Source organism: Aquila chrysaetos, chromosome 2, assembly GCF_900496995.4.
Source record: "Aquila chrysaetos chrysaetos chromosome 2, bAquChr1.4, whole genome shotgun sequence".
In the NCBI taxonomy this organism is placed as follows: Eukaryota; Metazoa; Chordata; class Aves; order Accipitriformes; family Accipitridae; genus Aquila; species Aquila chrysaetos.
Window position 1 is genome coordinate 12,250,783 of NC_044005.1, and position 15,510 is coordinate 12,266,292.

A 15,510-nucleotide genomic window follows, 5' to 3' on the forward strand; every position below is an offset into this window, starting at 1 on the left:
TATCTGAAAGCAGCTGGGTTTATTACAACTGCTCTGAGTCAAGAAAAAAAACCACAGAAGTAATGCAACAATAGCAAAAACGATATGGCTTTTGGCTGTCCCAAAAATGTAATTATCTCAGTAAATGTATGTGGTTTTCATAATGAGACTCAAAATTTCAGATGGATTCTTTTTAATAACATCTTTTCACAGTGGCTTTATTAGATATTCTCAATCAGAGCTCAACACTTACCTAATAGATAAGTACCTCACTCCTTCAATAGGCTTTACATGAAGGGACTCAGCACTCCACACAGAATCTTAATGAAGGCAATGCCATAAAGGCACGAACTTTACCTACAAGCAGCTCAGAGCAGAATCCTAGCACAATCCATCATATGCTGATTATATTTTTTGGGGGTGACCAACACTAAAATTACATATTCAGAGAACAGTTTTAACTATGAATTGACTGAAGCACAATCCAAACCTTCCATCTGAATTCCCACATCTCCCTCATGCCAAGAGTAGAACGCTTATATCTGCATGATGAGGCATATTAATTCAACTGACATCTAGTAACACTTTTTTTTGTTGGATTAGTTCTAGTAGTGATCAATTTCCTGACCTGGTTCAGCAGGCAGACACAAAAACGTCTGTGTTAATAAAAGTGAGCCACTCGGAAGATGAAAATGCTTCTTTTGATTGACCTCCACTCACTTAAAGCATATGTGAAACTACCTTAGGAATCTTATGCATAGGCTGTCAGAACATATGGCTATCAACCACCAGTCCATTGGGGTTCTGGTCTCTGCCTTTCAGGGATATTTTCTTATATTATCCTACCATTCTTTTAGCTTGGAACCATTTATTAAAGTGTCCATTTGCATTGTGATCAAAGCTTATATACTGTAAGATACGATTTACTGTAAAGCCCTGAAGAATTACATTACATACCCACAGTGGTCTATTTCAAAAAATTATTTTCCTAAAGAAACATGGCATTTTGTAACTTTTTAATAAATACATACCTTTTGCAGTACTGATGCAGTAAATAACACTCACAAATATTATTTTCCTATAAGTGTTGGTTATCACCTCAGCAAACACTATTAATGACTGTTTTCATTTATTAACACCACAAGTTAAAACCACAATTCAGTGACTGTTTTAGCCCCAATGGTGATACCATCATTGTATGAAACAGTGCAATCTGCTACTCTATCATTAATATTTATTTCATCTTGCAAAGGAATTATTACAGTTGATACTGACGAAGCTCCTTCTGCTCCAGCTGAAAAAATAAAAAGCTGTGAATAAATCATGTCATGTTTAGATATGAAAAACAGGTCAATGGCCTCTGAGCTGACGTTTCCAAAAGCAGAACCTTCCCTACAGCATAGCTTTAGGGAAACACACTTCATTTGACAACATACATTCTTTTTAACAGAATCCTCTTAGTAGGTACTGTATCAAAAAAATCATTTAACTGTATAAACAGACAGAGAGAAAATTCTGAGGAATGGAACTTCTTTTAAATTACAGATATATGGCATAACACATTAAGACTTCACTTAAACCAACCTCCTTCCAATTGATGTTAGATACCTAGAGGCCAGAAAAATCACCCTGAGGCGAGCTGTTTTGAGTGCCTCAGAGAAACTGGTAAGAATAGCACATTTTTTGAAAGAAATTAACGAGCAGAAAGCAGTGCGTATTAGTGCTAATGTTGCTCTCCTCCATACAGCCAAGTATCAGTTTCCTTTTCTACCACGATTAAGTGACTGGCAATGCATCTGTTTTATTGCTCAGCAACTAAAATCTTTACCAATCATAGGTTAGAGGAACTCTTGTCCAAGGGAGCACATTTCTTTTAATTGAAACAAAATTATCTAAGAAAATCCTATTGCATTAGTAATTTATATGAAATATAAATATATCTTAAATCTTTATTAAAATAGGAAATAATCACACTGAAAAGAGGATTATTCTAAACTGATTGTACATATACTCACAAACCATACTCGTTCCTTCAGCCATGTTGTATTACTTGTGGATAGCTACTGCCCCAGACAGACAACTGCCACAAAATGAGGCATTTTTGGTTTTATATACTAATATGGTTGGTGGAGACATCATTCTCTGACCTGAGTTCAGGTACAGCATACTGAATCACATGTTATTTAGGAGCTATGACTCCGCGGTAAAAATGTGACAGTTGTAATCCCTTCCCTTTAATGTAAACGAGGAACAGCTTTTGACAGTTTTCTCAGTTGTGTTTTGGTTGGGAAATATTTTAGATATTCTTGGAATAAAGGTAAAGGAAATCTACATAGTGATTATAAATTAATACCAATGGTAACTTTTATTTACATAGTTTAACAAACAGATTCAGCAATTATTACATTAGTCATTCAGATTCTGAAGATCACTATAAATAACAAATTTATAGCAGGCCTAGCTAGTGTTGCATTCTTCATGGAGCTGTGATCACTAATTTCCAACATTTTTCTTTTTCCAACGAAGCCGCCTCAGAGCTCTCGCCAGTGCTACTTGTCCCATGAGGAATGTGATAGTAAAGTTACGTTTATACCAATCTCTAGGATTCCAAAGCCAGGAAAATCATCAGCACACAGAAGAAGAACAGGAGAAAGGTACACGATTATATTAAAATATCCTTTGGCATTGACAAATGACAATTCAGTAACAACATAATTTTCCATTCTTTGTGGCAATGCTTTTCCTGCTTAATTAGAGTTAAATAACCTATGAAAACGTCTGTGTGAATATCCACATCCATGAGGAGATTAAATGTAGACCATAGGGCTACCACCACTGAGAGCTTAACTGTAAAAAAGTGATGAGTAGTTTTATGACCAATTGTATTTGGAATCAGGTAAGATAAAATTATTGTAACCATATCTGATGTTTCAGAAGTAAAGCTGATCATCAAGCTATCTAGAAGAATTTCCTGCCAGTGCTGTGCTATGGGTAAGATTTGTTTGTGCATGTATGAGGATTCGTGTGTTGGAAAGGGCATAGCTGGTCACGTATAAAGGCGGGGGGGAATAAAATAAAATGACACTTCCAAGACTAATTATATAACCCAATACAGGAAACATTAGGTTTCTAATGCAGTACCCTTTAAAGATGATGGCTTTAATATTCCCAATGTTAGTGTTTATATCTTTAAATAATTTTTATGCAGCATGCATGACTTCTGGAGCCAATTCAAGATATAGATGAGAGAGTCCGTATCAGACCTTTTTAACCTCTGAGAACTTGCTTCAAATTCCTGCCCTTGTTACAAACTAATTTCATAATTTCTTTCTAGTTTCTGACAAGGATCACTCCCCCATTTTTTAAACTGCTGCACGAGAAGCAACAGAATACGTTTATGGTAGAACTAGCAGGGAATATTAAACACTGGGATTTAGGTCTTCTCTTGAGCTCTCTGTGGAAAACCTTGCATGTACAGATCTAACATAAACCTGAGATACTAACCTCTCAGTAAGGATAGTAGCAAAAATCATGCTGACAAGCAGCACTGAGCTACCCCCTCAAATGTCATGTTAAATGAAAATATCATGCTAACATTGCAACTGTTTCTTTTCCCCTTTCATGTCTCATTTCCTATATCCTTCCTGATTTTTTTTTTCCTAAACTAGACTGTATTTCAGTCTAAGTACCCTGAACTAAATATTCATGGTGTCTATGCACAGTCATTGCTTCAATTTTAACTAAATTTTAGAAGTTGCAACACTTCAGCAGCCACCGTTTTCAGGCCAGCTGGCAACACTGCAAAAGAACATACAGCTGAAGGCATAAACAGATTTTTATAAATATGACCCCTCAAAATCAGAATGCCTGTAAAAAGCTCCACTGCTTTCAGGGCTGTGCAGTTCCACTTTGAAACTACAATGACGCAGCTTACACTACCTGATTTTACAAGGCAGCAACAAGGAAGGTCAAGTTTAGGCACAAAGCCTGAACTCTCTTACCGTGAAGACAGGACACTATCCTGATGTCAGTACAACAATGGCATCTGGTGACCAGTTCTAAGATAAACTATTTGCTTTCTCACTCATCAGTTATAGGCAATTTGAACAATCCTCTTATTAAAAAGAATTTTTTTACTTTCCATCTTTTCAGGCTGTTGCTTAGGTTTTTGCTGATGTTGCCCCCCACATCCCACCCCAGCCCCCCATGGGCAAGACAAGACATGCATATTTGTTTTAAATATTTGTTACAGTAAAATTGTTTTTACAGTGTAGCATATTATGGTATATGCACAATACGTACAAAGAATCCTAAACCACAATTTATTACAGATCAGTTATAGCAATGGTAGAATTCTTACTAGCAGTACACCATTAGGAACCCAGTAATACTTGACACATTTGAGCCCAATAATCTTTCAATCCAATACAGAGAAGAAACTGAAGTTGTGGTTTCATATTCAGTGGGCAGTGCTACTGTAACTGGATTAAGTGCCATCCTCATCCATCTTACCATTCCTTCCTCATTTCTAGCCCTCTACCAAGTGTGCACAGCTACTGGCAGGGTAATGCATGTTTGCAAGTAATTTTTCAGTTGTTTCAGATCCCCAATCCAGTTTATCAAGTTGTTGTACAAACAGTAACACCGAAACAATGCAGTAGATGTTATGAAGAACCATGGTGGATGTGGGGTTACCCAGTTGTAGCTAAGGTTCTATGCAGGATGAGTTCAGGCAACCATTTTACTAATGCTTGGCCACACAAAAAAACCCTCAAACTCAAGGCTAATCACTTTCATTTTTACTATATGCTTGCAAAATAATAAAAACAAGAATGCTAAATATTACTCTCACTAAACAATTTTCCTTTGAGATGAATCACATTTACTAGTACTTATTTAACAGTCAACTAGAATCTGTTATAAAAAAATTTCAACTGTTTTATTTGCCTATTTATCAGTTTCAATTAGCAGCATGAAAAGACCCATGCCATAAGAGAAAAAAAATTGAGCGCCTGATCTTGTCTCTCTGAATCTCAGAGATGAGATTCATCTCTCCACTAAATCAACAATAAGCAGCAGAACTCCTCAAATGATAATGCAAATTTCTGTCAAATGCTAATAATAGCATTTAAAAAAATAATTTTCTAAAATTATAGTCTTAGGTGCTGTTTTACCAATTATGGAAAAAAAAAGTTTGAATTTTAAATTTGATCTTATGCCTTTCGCTTAGACTGTAATGTATAACAGTCAACATAAATACCTTCTACATACCTGTTGTATTCCATATGCTTTCTAAAATTTTTACTTAGAAAGTCCTTGTAAAAGTCAGCCATTTCTTCCACGTTCAGTGTTGCTTTTTGACCTGAAAATAAGTTTTGGCATAACAGCAGATTAAAAATACTGATCATCTTGAAGCTGGCATAACTCTTAAGCCCTTATTACTTGTGAAAGTGATTATGTTCATAGAATCATTAAGTTTGGAAACGACCTCTAAGATCATCAAGTCCAACCGTCAACCCAACACCACCATGCCCACTAAACCATGTCCTGAAGTGCCACGTCTACACGTTTTTTGAACGCCTCCAGGGATGGTGACTCCACCGCTTCCCAGGGCAGCCTGTTCCAATGCCTGACAACCCTTTCAGTAAAGAAATTTGTTCTAATATCCAATCTAAACCTCCCCTGGCGCAACTTGAGGCCATTTCCTCTTGTCCTGTCACTAGTTACTTGATAGAAGAGACCAACACCCATTTCACTACAACCTCCTTTCAGGTAGTTGTACAGAGCGATAAGGTCTCCCTTCAGCCTCCTTTTCTCCAGACTAAACAACCACAGTTCCCTCAGCCGCTCCTCATAAGACCTGTTTATCAGGTCTTAGATTATTTAGGGAACTAGTAGACCCCTGTGAAAAAGTCCATAGATCTAGAAGTATCTATCCTTTGAGTAAAATTAATCTCTCATGGGGCTGAAGTCTAAACAGCACCAGTAAGAGCACTCAGTAACTTAAATTTCCCCCTAAAGGAAGTCAATAAACAGGGAAAGAACACTATCCATGACTGACATGTTATTTTCAGATCTACATTTTTTTCTGTTGCTGTTGATAAATTTCAAGTAACTTATACCAAAGAGCATATGTTCTGAGATGTCAGATTTATTAACAATATAGTAGACAATTATTTTGTGAAGAAGTACAAAAGATGACTTTGAATATGCCACTCTCATAAGCAGAATATAAGAGGAGATGGATTCTCTCCACAGAACATGACAGGAAAACCTGTGGCTACAGCACAGAGGTACCAGCAAATATTCTCAACTCTACCAGATAATTCCTATACAAACTTTCTGGCACTTTCAATGTTTCTAAAATGAGGGTCAAATCTGAATGTCCCATAGGGTGTGGATATGATAAGGGAGATGGAACTGTGATATTCAACTTGTTACTGTTCCAAAATGCATTTTAAAGCTCCTGAAACTGATCATAGAAGTGTAAATTATTAATCAGTTCTATTTGTCATTATTTACAAATCTAATATATTACAATGGATTAACATACTATGGGATAAATTTAAGACTATCTGAAGGCTGCCTACTTAACAACTATAGTTAATTTGTTTCTTCACACTGGTAGCAGAATTGATCGTAGATTCACTTATATAAAAAGTAAGTTTTTTTCCAACTGTTCATGTATATTGTTATTACTCTTATTTTTATATACAAACACAGCTGTATTATAGAACAGAGTTAATCAACACATGCAGCCAATATAATTTTATTTCTAAGGGATGTACATGCTTACTATTTTTTCTTTTAGTTTTAGGGTATAAAAACAAACCCCCCAAAAACAAACCAAACCCTAAATGGCAATATAAAAGCAGTGTTTTCTAAACAACACAGAACTTAACTAAAATTATTTCTCAACCACACATTGATCACCAGGATACAAACAGAAGAGAAAAATAATGGTCTGTGATATACAGAACATCAGAGCAGATGCTTTACTAAACTCAAACAGATCATTATTCTGTGAAGAAAATGTTCAACCTTCTACTACAATGGCCAATTCACTGTTATTATGAAGGCATCTTGTTTTCAGTTTCACGCTCACATAACCAATTAGAGAGGCAACTATTTTACAGCAACTGTGCTCAGGCAAAGACAGGCAGATAGCAGCTGCTGTCTCCTCAGAAGCTGTCTTATCCTGCCTCAAGGAAAAATATTGTATTAATTGTATACACTATAGACCTGAAGCCAAAGAGTGTGAATTTATCCACCCAACTATAATACGCACTTGAGGCAAATGCTCTATATGTTTAGCTCAGCTAGCTCACTAGGTTAGGAGGTGTGAAAGGAAAAAGTCCCTTCCTCCTTAGACTACAGAATGATTATATTACTTGGCTAGGATTTCAGCACATTCCCTCCAGCTGCAGGGAAGGAATTAGAGGAAGAACAGTGCAGCAGATAATCTGACCCTACATGCAAATCTCTGAAGAACTCCTCTCCTCTTTTTTGTCATGCTCCTGAAAACACTTCTAAATCCTACCCTCAAGATTACTTGTAACAGAACACAAAGAGCATAAACTAACAAAATTCAAAATGAAACAGAATTCATAATGCATCCTAAACTATAAACAAAGATCTCACTAACCTGTTTCATCTCTCATTTCCACACCCTTGGCTTTCAGTCTTGAATAAATAAATTCTTCTTTTTCCTAAAACACGTTTTTCCATATTAGAACCTGAAGCACTCAGTCCTTTACATTAACCGTTGTTTTTAATCAGATAACAGTGTAGTGCTTAATACCCTCTGAAATAACAGGCAATACTCATTACACTTGGAAATGTCAACAAAACATTTTCCTGAATCCAGTGAGTTAGTTAAACCAGTAACTTTGTCACCGAGATCCTGCTACCTGCATGCATCAATTAATTCATGCAAGTGTTCTACTGAAACATATAAAACTTATTTGTGGGGTGAAGTTACAGCTGAGCTTCAGTATTGTTTGACAGGATCCAAACCTTCAGTTTATAAGACAAACTATGAAGATCTGCTGTATTGTATAACTGAGAATTTGAGCATAGAGGAAAACATGCAGCCTTAAAAAAATCAAAATTACTTAGATGGAAACAGAATAATTATTTGTACATAAGTTTTGCAAACTTAAAAAGCAGTTCTATGGAATTACAAAATAAGCTTTGTTTTTTCTCCGAGATCTTTCCAAGTTTTGGTAGGATATGATGATTAAAGATTATCACAAGTGATGGTGAATTACTGAACCGTTACTGTTCTTCCAACAAAATTCAGTGTCTCCTAACCAATGCTGCAATCAGGAAAGAAGACAGACCATGACTGCCAAGTCCCCACCTGTAGCTTTGTTGGGGTACACTGCCAGTGAAACAGGCCATGTCCCTCGTTTACCCTTAGCGATGATACCTAATTTCTCTCACTTATGACAGAGCAAGAAGAGCTGTAGAATCATTTTCAACAGCCACTCTAGTCACAGACGTCTTGCGTGTAGGGTGGCTACAACTTTATGTTTTCAGTGCAAGACAGGAAAAAGGCAAATATCATTATAAGATACTAAACAGCAATAAAAGATGCAGGCTTTTCAGTTTTGTATGTCATTTTAAAGAAATGAATGACAAAAAAGTAATTTCCAGAAAGACACCGTGCGTATTAAAGGAAACAGTATCAATTACCAGCCAGCAACAGTGGGCAGAACTGAACCCTACCTCGTGGAGACCAAACCCTCCGATTTCGGGTGGGCAGGCGGGAGCCAAGCGGCACCGGGCGTCACGAGAGGCTCACCTGGCGGAAGGTGCGGTTGTGCCGCGCCCAGAAGCGCTGGTCGCAGGCCTGGGCCTCCTGCCGTGCCTCCCGCAGCCGCCGCTCCAGAGGTGACTCCTCGGGGGGCACGTAGAAGATGACCGGCCGCAGGTTGGAGTGCTTGTCGGGGGGGGCCAATCCAGTCATTACGGGAGTGTGCCGGGGGGCTGAAACCCAGGCCCTTGAAAATACAGGCAGAATTCATTATGACCGCTTCAGCAGAGTTTTTGAAGAACATCCCAATTTAAAATAAATTCCAAAACTCCCACACAACCATAAAACCCACAAGCGCAACAAGTTCAGAAATTACGCAGATTCATTTACCCTGACCGAAAAGCACCTGATACATTTAAAATTTACGTTTATTTAGAAATGCACTACAGAGGAGAAGCCTTTGACTCCTTCCCAAGACAAGAATCGTGATTTTTTTTTTTAAAAGCAACTTTTTTTTTTTCCCCTCCATTTTTCTATCACTGACGTTCCACTTTGTTAAAATATTTGATGGCAAGAACTAACAGGTGTGTAAGTCTCCGTAAGCCCTGCTTTCTTCCTGCACCCCTGTGACCACGCACAAGCGCGTAGCTTTTCGGGAAGACCTGGCTCGGGCAGCCCGTAACTCCCCGCTCCGCTGGTAAAAGCGTTTTACTCCCCTTGCGCCTCAGCGCGGCGCAGCGCGGCCCGCCTGGCAGTTACAAACACCGGGGGCGTTGGGAAATACATAAACAACGAGAGAGCCCGCGGGAGACGCCGGCTGTTATCGGGACGCACCCGCCCAGCGACGCTGAGAGTCACCGCGGGGGCAGCCGGCCCGGCCCGGCCCGCTCCCCCCTCAGGGCTCCGCAGGGGCGGGAGACCCCGCGGCCTACCCCCGCGGCAGGCCGGCTCCGGGACGCAGGAGCTGCCCCGCCCCCGCTCCCGCCCGGATTTACCGCGCTCTCCTGCCGCTCCCCGCGCTCAGCCGTGGGGCCGCCGCTGGCGGCTGAGGAAGAGGAGGAGAGGAGGCGGCGGCGGCGGTGGTGGCGGTACCAGCCGCCGCCGCCGCCCCCCCAGAGCGCCCGGGTCGCCGCCATCGCCCGCCTCTTGCCGGCGACTGGCGCTTTACGGCGGCGTCGCAAAGGCAAGGGCCGCCCGGAGCGCGGCGCTGCGGTCGGGGGCGGCGCCGGGGAAGGGGCCGCGTCCCTCGGCCGCGACGTTCCCGCCTCCGCCGCCCGCCCGGCCGCGGGGCGGGGCCGCGGGCGTTGGCTGCCGCTCGGCCCGTGGCGCAGAGCCGGGCCGGGCAGCGGGTCCCTTGGCTGGGGCGGGCCGGCGGGTGAGGCGGCCGGGGCGCTGAGCGGGTTTGCTGCGGGGACGGGGACGGGACACGAGCCTCTCCTCAGGCGCCTCCGGGCTCCCCCGGCGGGTGTCCCGGTGTTAAATCCTCTTCCCGCTTCGTCGGGCCCTATCGCAGCGGGGGGGGGGGGGGGGGGGGGCGGGAGGGGGACGGGGCGGGACGGGAGGTTGCGGCCGTGGAGGGGCCGGGGGGGGGAGCGTCGGCTGTGGGACCTGTGTGGGGGAAGGCGGCCCTGCCCTGGGGTTGCGGCACCCCGGGGGCGGTCGGGTTTTGCCGCTGTTTTTCCCCTGGGCCGCGGGTGTCCGGTTTGTTCTGCGATGCCTTCAGCTGCAGGGGAGGTGGGGAAGGGAGGGCTGCAGGTTGCGGGTGAACGTTAAGAGGTGGTCGTGCGGTAACTAAAGCATCTCCCCTGCGGCCCGAGCAGGAGAAGGAGGTGTGAAACAATAGAGGAATGGCTATAAACTATCAGCCAAGTGGTTTATTCCTATTGCTAGCGATATTTAAAATAGCTGTAATGCTGAAGTGCTTCAGGATGTTGTGAAAGTTGTGACATGTGCTTGCGTTAACGCTTCATTAATCGCGAGTCTCGTTCTCGCTTTCCTTGTAGTTCATCTGAAACTGGACGAAAGGAGAGAATGGATATGGGTAACCAACACCCATCCATAAAACGGTTGCATGAGATACAGAAGGAAGTCAAAGAGATTGAACAGCAAGTGGTCGTCTTCAGTGGTCTGTCTACTGATCGAGATTACAAGAAATTAGAAAGGAGTCTTACTAAACAGCTTTTTGAAATAGATTCTGTAGACACCGAAGGAAAGGGGGATATTCAGCAAGCTAGAAAGCGAGCTGCTCAGGAAACAGAGAGGCTGCTTAAGGAACTGGAACAAAATGCAAACCATCCGCGCAGACTGGAAATAGAGGCTATATTCAAGGAGGCACAGTCACTTGTCGAACGTGAGATTACACCTTTTTACAAAGGAGGTAACTGTATAAGTGACGAATTTGAAGAAGGTATTCAGGACATTGTATTGAGGCTTACCCAGGTGAAAACCGGAGGGAAGGTTTCTTTACGCAAAGCAAGATATCGCACTCTGACAAAAGTATGTGCTGTTCAGGAGATTATAGAAAGCTGTGTAAAGCAACAGCTGTCCCTGCCACTTTCTAATGATGCGCATCCTTCTGTCTCCAAAATTAACTCTGTAATGTGCGACGTGAACAAAGCAAGAGGAACTCTTATTGCACTTCTAATGGGAGTGAGCAGTAATGATACCTGCAGGCATCTATCCTGTGTGCTTACAGGCCTCATTGCTGATTTGGATGCTTTAGATGTCTGTGGTCGCGCAGAAATAAGAAATTACAGAAAGGAAGTAGTGGAAGAGATCAATAAATTGCAGAAATACCTGGACTTGGAAGAAGAAGCAAATTCTACTCACGCTTATGATTTGGCACAAAATCAGTCCATTCTAAAAATAGAAGAGATCCGTAAGAAAATGAAGGAAGTTAATTCTTTACTTTTAAAAACAGAGAATGCTTCTGATTTGTATTTGGGATCCAAAGCAGAATTGCAGGGATTAATTGCCTGCTTAGATGAGGTGAGTGCAGGAAAAAACCCCTGTATTAGAGAAGCCAGGAGAAGAGCAGTAATAGAAGTTCAAACTCTTATAACGTATATTGACTTGAAGGAAGCACTTGAAAAAAGGCAAATGTATTCTGAGCAAACTGCTGCCGAACATCAGTCTCATAAAGCAGTTTGGACTGTTCTTGGAAACTTGTCTCAAATTCAGCAGGAGGTGATTTCATTTGATGGAAACAGAACGGATAAAAATTACATGAGATTGGAAGAACTTCTTACGAAACAACTTCTAGCACTTGATGCTGTTGATCCACAAGGTGATGAGCGGTGTAAGGCTGCCAGAAAGCAAGCGGTAAAGCTTGCGCAGAATATTCTTTACTATCTGGACATGAAAACAGATGAATGGGAATACTGAAACAGCCATGGTCTAACATAGAAGAACGTTTTTTCCTTTGGCACTTTATGCAGATCATTGGCAGCACACAATAAAAGTGGTGTGTTCTGTGCTTGCTTAAATCGCGGAGATTGCATAAGCAGTTGACTTGGCTATATGTCTGCTATCCCACGCAGTCACCCACTTGCTATGGCAACTGTCAGTATGCCATCAGCAATTCTGGTCATTGCTATAAGCAAAGAAGTGCGATTCTCTGAAGGAATAGCTTAATACTTGATCAAATGGCTGCTTTTTTTTTTTTTTTCCCTGTTCTTGTTCTAATAACCTTGTGCAATGTTCAGTGAATGCAGATTTTTCAAAGATACAGAAAATTCCTTATGATACAGTACTGGCAAAATTATTTAAAGAAGACTGGACATGAAAATTAGTATTCAAGCGTGAGGCTCCATCCAGCAACTTCACAGCAGTCTGGATATACTCTTAATGTGCTGTTATGACAGAAGGTATTAAGGGAAAAAACCTGCTGGCTTTTGGGTTGTACTTGATTTATTCTATCCATCACACCTTTCTGGGTGTTTAAATTTCTCAGTTAATGGAGCTATAATGCAAACTGCAAATTAGCATTTACATAGGCAAAGCCAATTATGTCTATTTTTTGTAATACCTGAGCACTTTGATTTGCAACAACAGGTCTTTTGTTGATGGAAACTCTTTCAAATTATTGCTTTAAGGTACTGAGACTTGGAGAGGAAAATCTGTGCATACATACTGACCAGAAAAATGGGATTTTGAGGATTTCACACTGCCATCCATAAACCCCTGAAAACTGCACTGAACTTTAGTTAGTGGCTGCTTATGTGTCTTTTTAAACTCTTGTTAGGTCTGGTTTTGACTTGTCTTTTCACATGCCGTGAAAACAGAAACAGAATTCACTTTTAAGTGAACGAGCATTTTGGATTTATTTTTGTAAAATTAGGTAGCTAGCTATAAAGATGTCCCTAATGATGTAAATGCGTGTTATATATTTCATACTGGTCAGGTGTGGCTTCAAGCATGTCTTGGAAAAGACTTGTGGCAAATGTCTCTCCTTGCAACTCATCACTTAATTGTTTTGGTAACTTCGTAAATAAGCTTGCTTGTAGTATTGTATGCACCTACCTTTTTATTTGTGGCTGCTAGTGCCAATCACATTTCTACTATAGCATGTTTTTTGGCATTTTTTTGAGAGCATGGCATTAAAATGAATTAATTATAAAGATATATTTAATTATGGATACTTTGCACTTAGCTCTTTCACATTGAATTAATGAATTACTGTTCCATAGATGATGATTTGCACCACTTTAAGGAGTAAAAACCATTTCGGATGTTAAAATAAATATTTTTAGATCTATTTTTGACTGATTAGAGAAGACAGTACTGTCTGTGAGAGACAAGTGCCTTTATGACACCACTAACTTGCACCGTCATATGTAGATATAGGAACTGTTTACTGGCAGCTTGATACATTTGTAATCTTTGCAAACTGGATTTCTCACATGTATATAATTCTACTATAATATATGACAAATTAACATAAATATGATAGGTGACAATTGTTCTATAGAGTCCTGAGAATGAGTATCAAATTTGGGAAATAAGGATTCTGCTTAAAGACAAATGCATTGATGTGGAGATGGGGTCCTTTGGGCAGGTCTTTTGTGCCTATTGCAACAAGGAGAGAATATGTTTGCTCCATAACATTCTTTGAGATGTTGGTGAAAGGCTATGTAACTTCAGAGTGTGAATATATTTTGTTTGTGATTGTACAGGTGATTGCTGTGCAAATTTACTTGCCAAAACCAATCTATTTCTTCAGTTGAGTACAGTGCCTAAGGCACAATTTGGCAATGACAGAATGTTTGTTGGAGGATTCTCTCTGCTCCTTCAGATATATAACCCCCTTGAATTTCTCTCTCCTTACCTCAAAAAAATCATTTCCCCTAGTTAAAATTCCAATCTATATTTATATATTATGTGGCTAACAGAGAATATTAATAGTGCTATACACCTGAGTTATTTTACTCATTTCAAGCTTTCTACACGTTTGAGCTGCAACTTCTGATTTGCACTTACATGGTTAGGAAATATAAGAATTTGATAGCATAATGATAGTACTCATTTTTCTTTAGTATTACTGTCAGGTCTGCAGTGGCTACTTGTAGTTTGTTTAACAATTTAGTGTCCATGTTCTTTGGAGGTTATGTGTAGCTTTATAAATGTTGGAACCTCTTATGTAAAAATGAGTAAGTATAGTTTTCAGATCTGTTCTATTTTAAATTTGTATGTCTTTTAGCTTTTCTGAATGAATTGTTATGCCTGCATCCCTAAGAAGGCAAATGTGTAAGGTTAGTGTGATTTTGACTGAGTAGTGTTCAGTAACAAGATATTACGTGGATCAAGCTTTTTTCCATTGTTCTGTAATCTAATAAATTGACTATTTAAATTTTATGGTAAAATCCTCATCTGGAATGGGATTCATTCACAGTTTTTGCATGAATGAAAGTAATAAACTAAATATGCTTAACCAAAAAAATAATGCACACATTTCTCAAAATCTTGCTTTTGTGCTGAAGAATGTAATTTCTCTATTTTTTATATCCAAAGATTGAGGGACACACAACTTTGCTTTCTGATACGGCAGGCTAAAATAATCAGTGAAATGTAAATGGACCAAATTGCAAAAGCCTGCATTTTACTATACTGAAATATAACAACTTTTCTGTGTGCTGTGTAATCTACCTTAGAGCAAAATAAATGATTGGATATTTGGGGAGAGGTAATCCTACATTGTGATTCCTATTTGTTAACTGTATTTCTTTTCAAACTAGTTTTCTTTAGGTATTTCAGTGTTTATTTTTTGTTGTTTACCACTCAAAGTGGTTTTTCTATGTTACCAGTTTGGAGGAGATTTTTGTTAAGTATGATTCCTACTTTTTCAACTTGACAGAAATTAGTGTACATGCTCTTTCTGGTGTGTATGTCTTGATTTAGTGCTGTGTAGGATATGGCATTTGTACATACAAATTCAAGATTAAATATTGCAGTGTTATATTGATTATTAATAAAAATACGTTACTACCTTTTACTAGGTATTCATTTGAATGGTATGCCCTGCTGTCTTTCTCTCGTTATTTTTGAATGTGAGTTTTCAGAATGTAAATGATTTTTGTCTTGAAGTGTTTTTATTAAACATATAGACATAAAGCTCGCTCTCTTCCCCCCCCCCCCCCCCCTTCTTTTAAGAGTTTGCTTTTTCACTGCTGTATTTATGAAAATAAAATTCTTTGTGTGGAAACCATTCCTACCTCTACTTGCTAAATCTGGTGCTTTTTGGTTTTCTCTGCATTCAGCCATGCATTACAACCATT

The 15,510-nt window shown here is 39.9% G+C and overlaps 2 protein-coding genes across 3 annotated transcripts; one reads left to right on the forward strand and one right to left on the reverse strand.

Annotated features, from left to right (window-relative positions):
- Positions 1-2,325: 2,325 nt before the first annotated feature.
- On the reverse strand, positions 2,326-9,873 carry LOC115351656 (cytochrome c oxidase assembly factor 8). The gene is given in 6 exon segments (XM_030038608.2): positions 2,326-2,578; positions 5,251-5,341; positions 7,625-7,688; positions 8,786-8,935; positions 8,937-8,984; positions 9,733-9,873. Coding segments are annotated over 6 exon segments (600 nt in total). The 3' UTR covers positions 2,326-2,472.
- BAG5 (BAG cochaperone 5) lies at positions 9,842-15,227 on the forward strand. 2 transcript variants are annotated; one of them, XM_030038595.2, is made up of 2 exons: positions 9,842-9,920; positions 10,741-15,227. In XM_030038595.2, the coding sequence occupies exon 2, from the start codon at positions 10,769-10,771 to the stop codon at positions 12,119-12,121; it is 1,353 nt and encodes a 450-aa protein (XP_029894455.1). In that variant the 5' UTR covers positions 9,842-9,920; positions 10,741-10,768; the 3' UTR covers positions 12,122-15,227. The 2 variants fall into 2 exon arrangements, with proteins under 2 accessions (XP_029894455.1, XP_029894446.1); XM_030038586.2 differs by lacking the exon at positions 9,842-9,920 and adding an exon at positions 9,978-10,112.
- The last annotated feature ends 283 nt before the right edge of the window (positions 15,228-15,510 follow it).

What these genes read in the sequence shown, in the direction of transcription:
- BAG5 (XM_030038595.2), top strand. Translation starts at nt 10,769, where the DNA reads ATGGATATGGGTAACCAACACCCATCCATAAAACGGTTGCATGAGATA.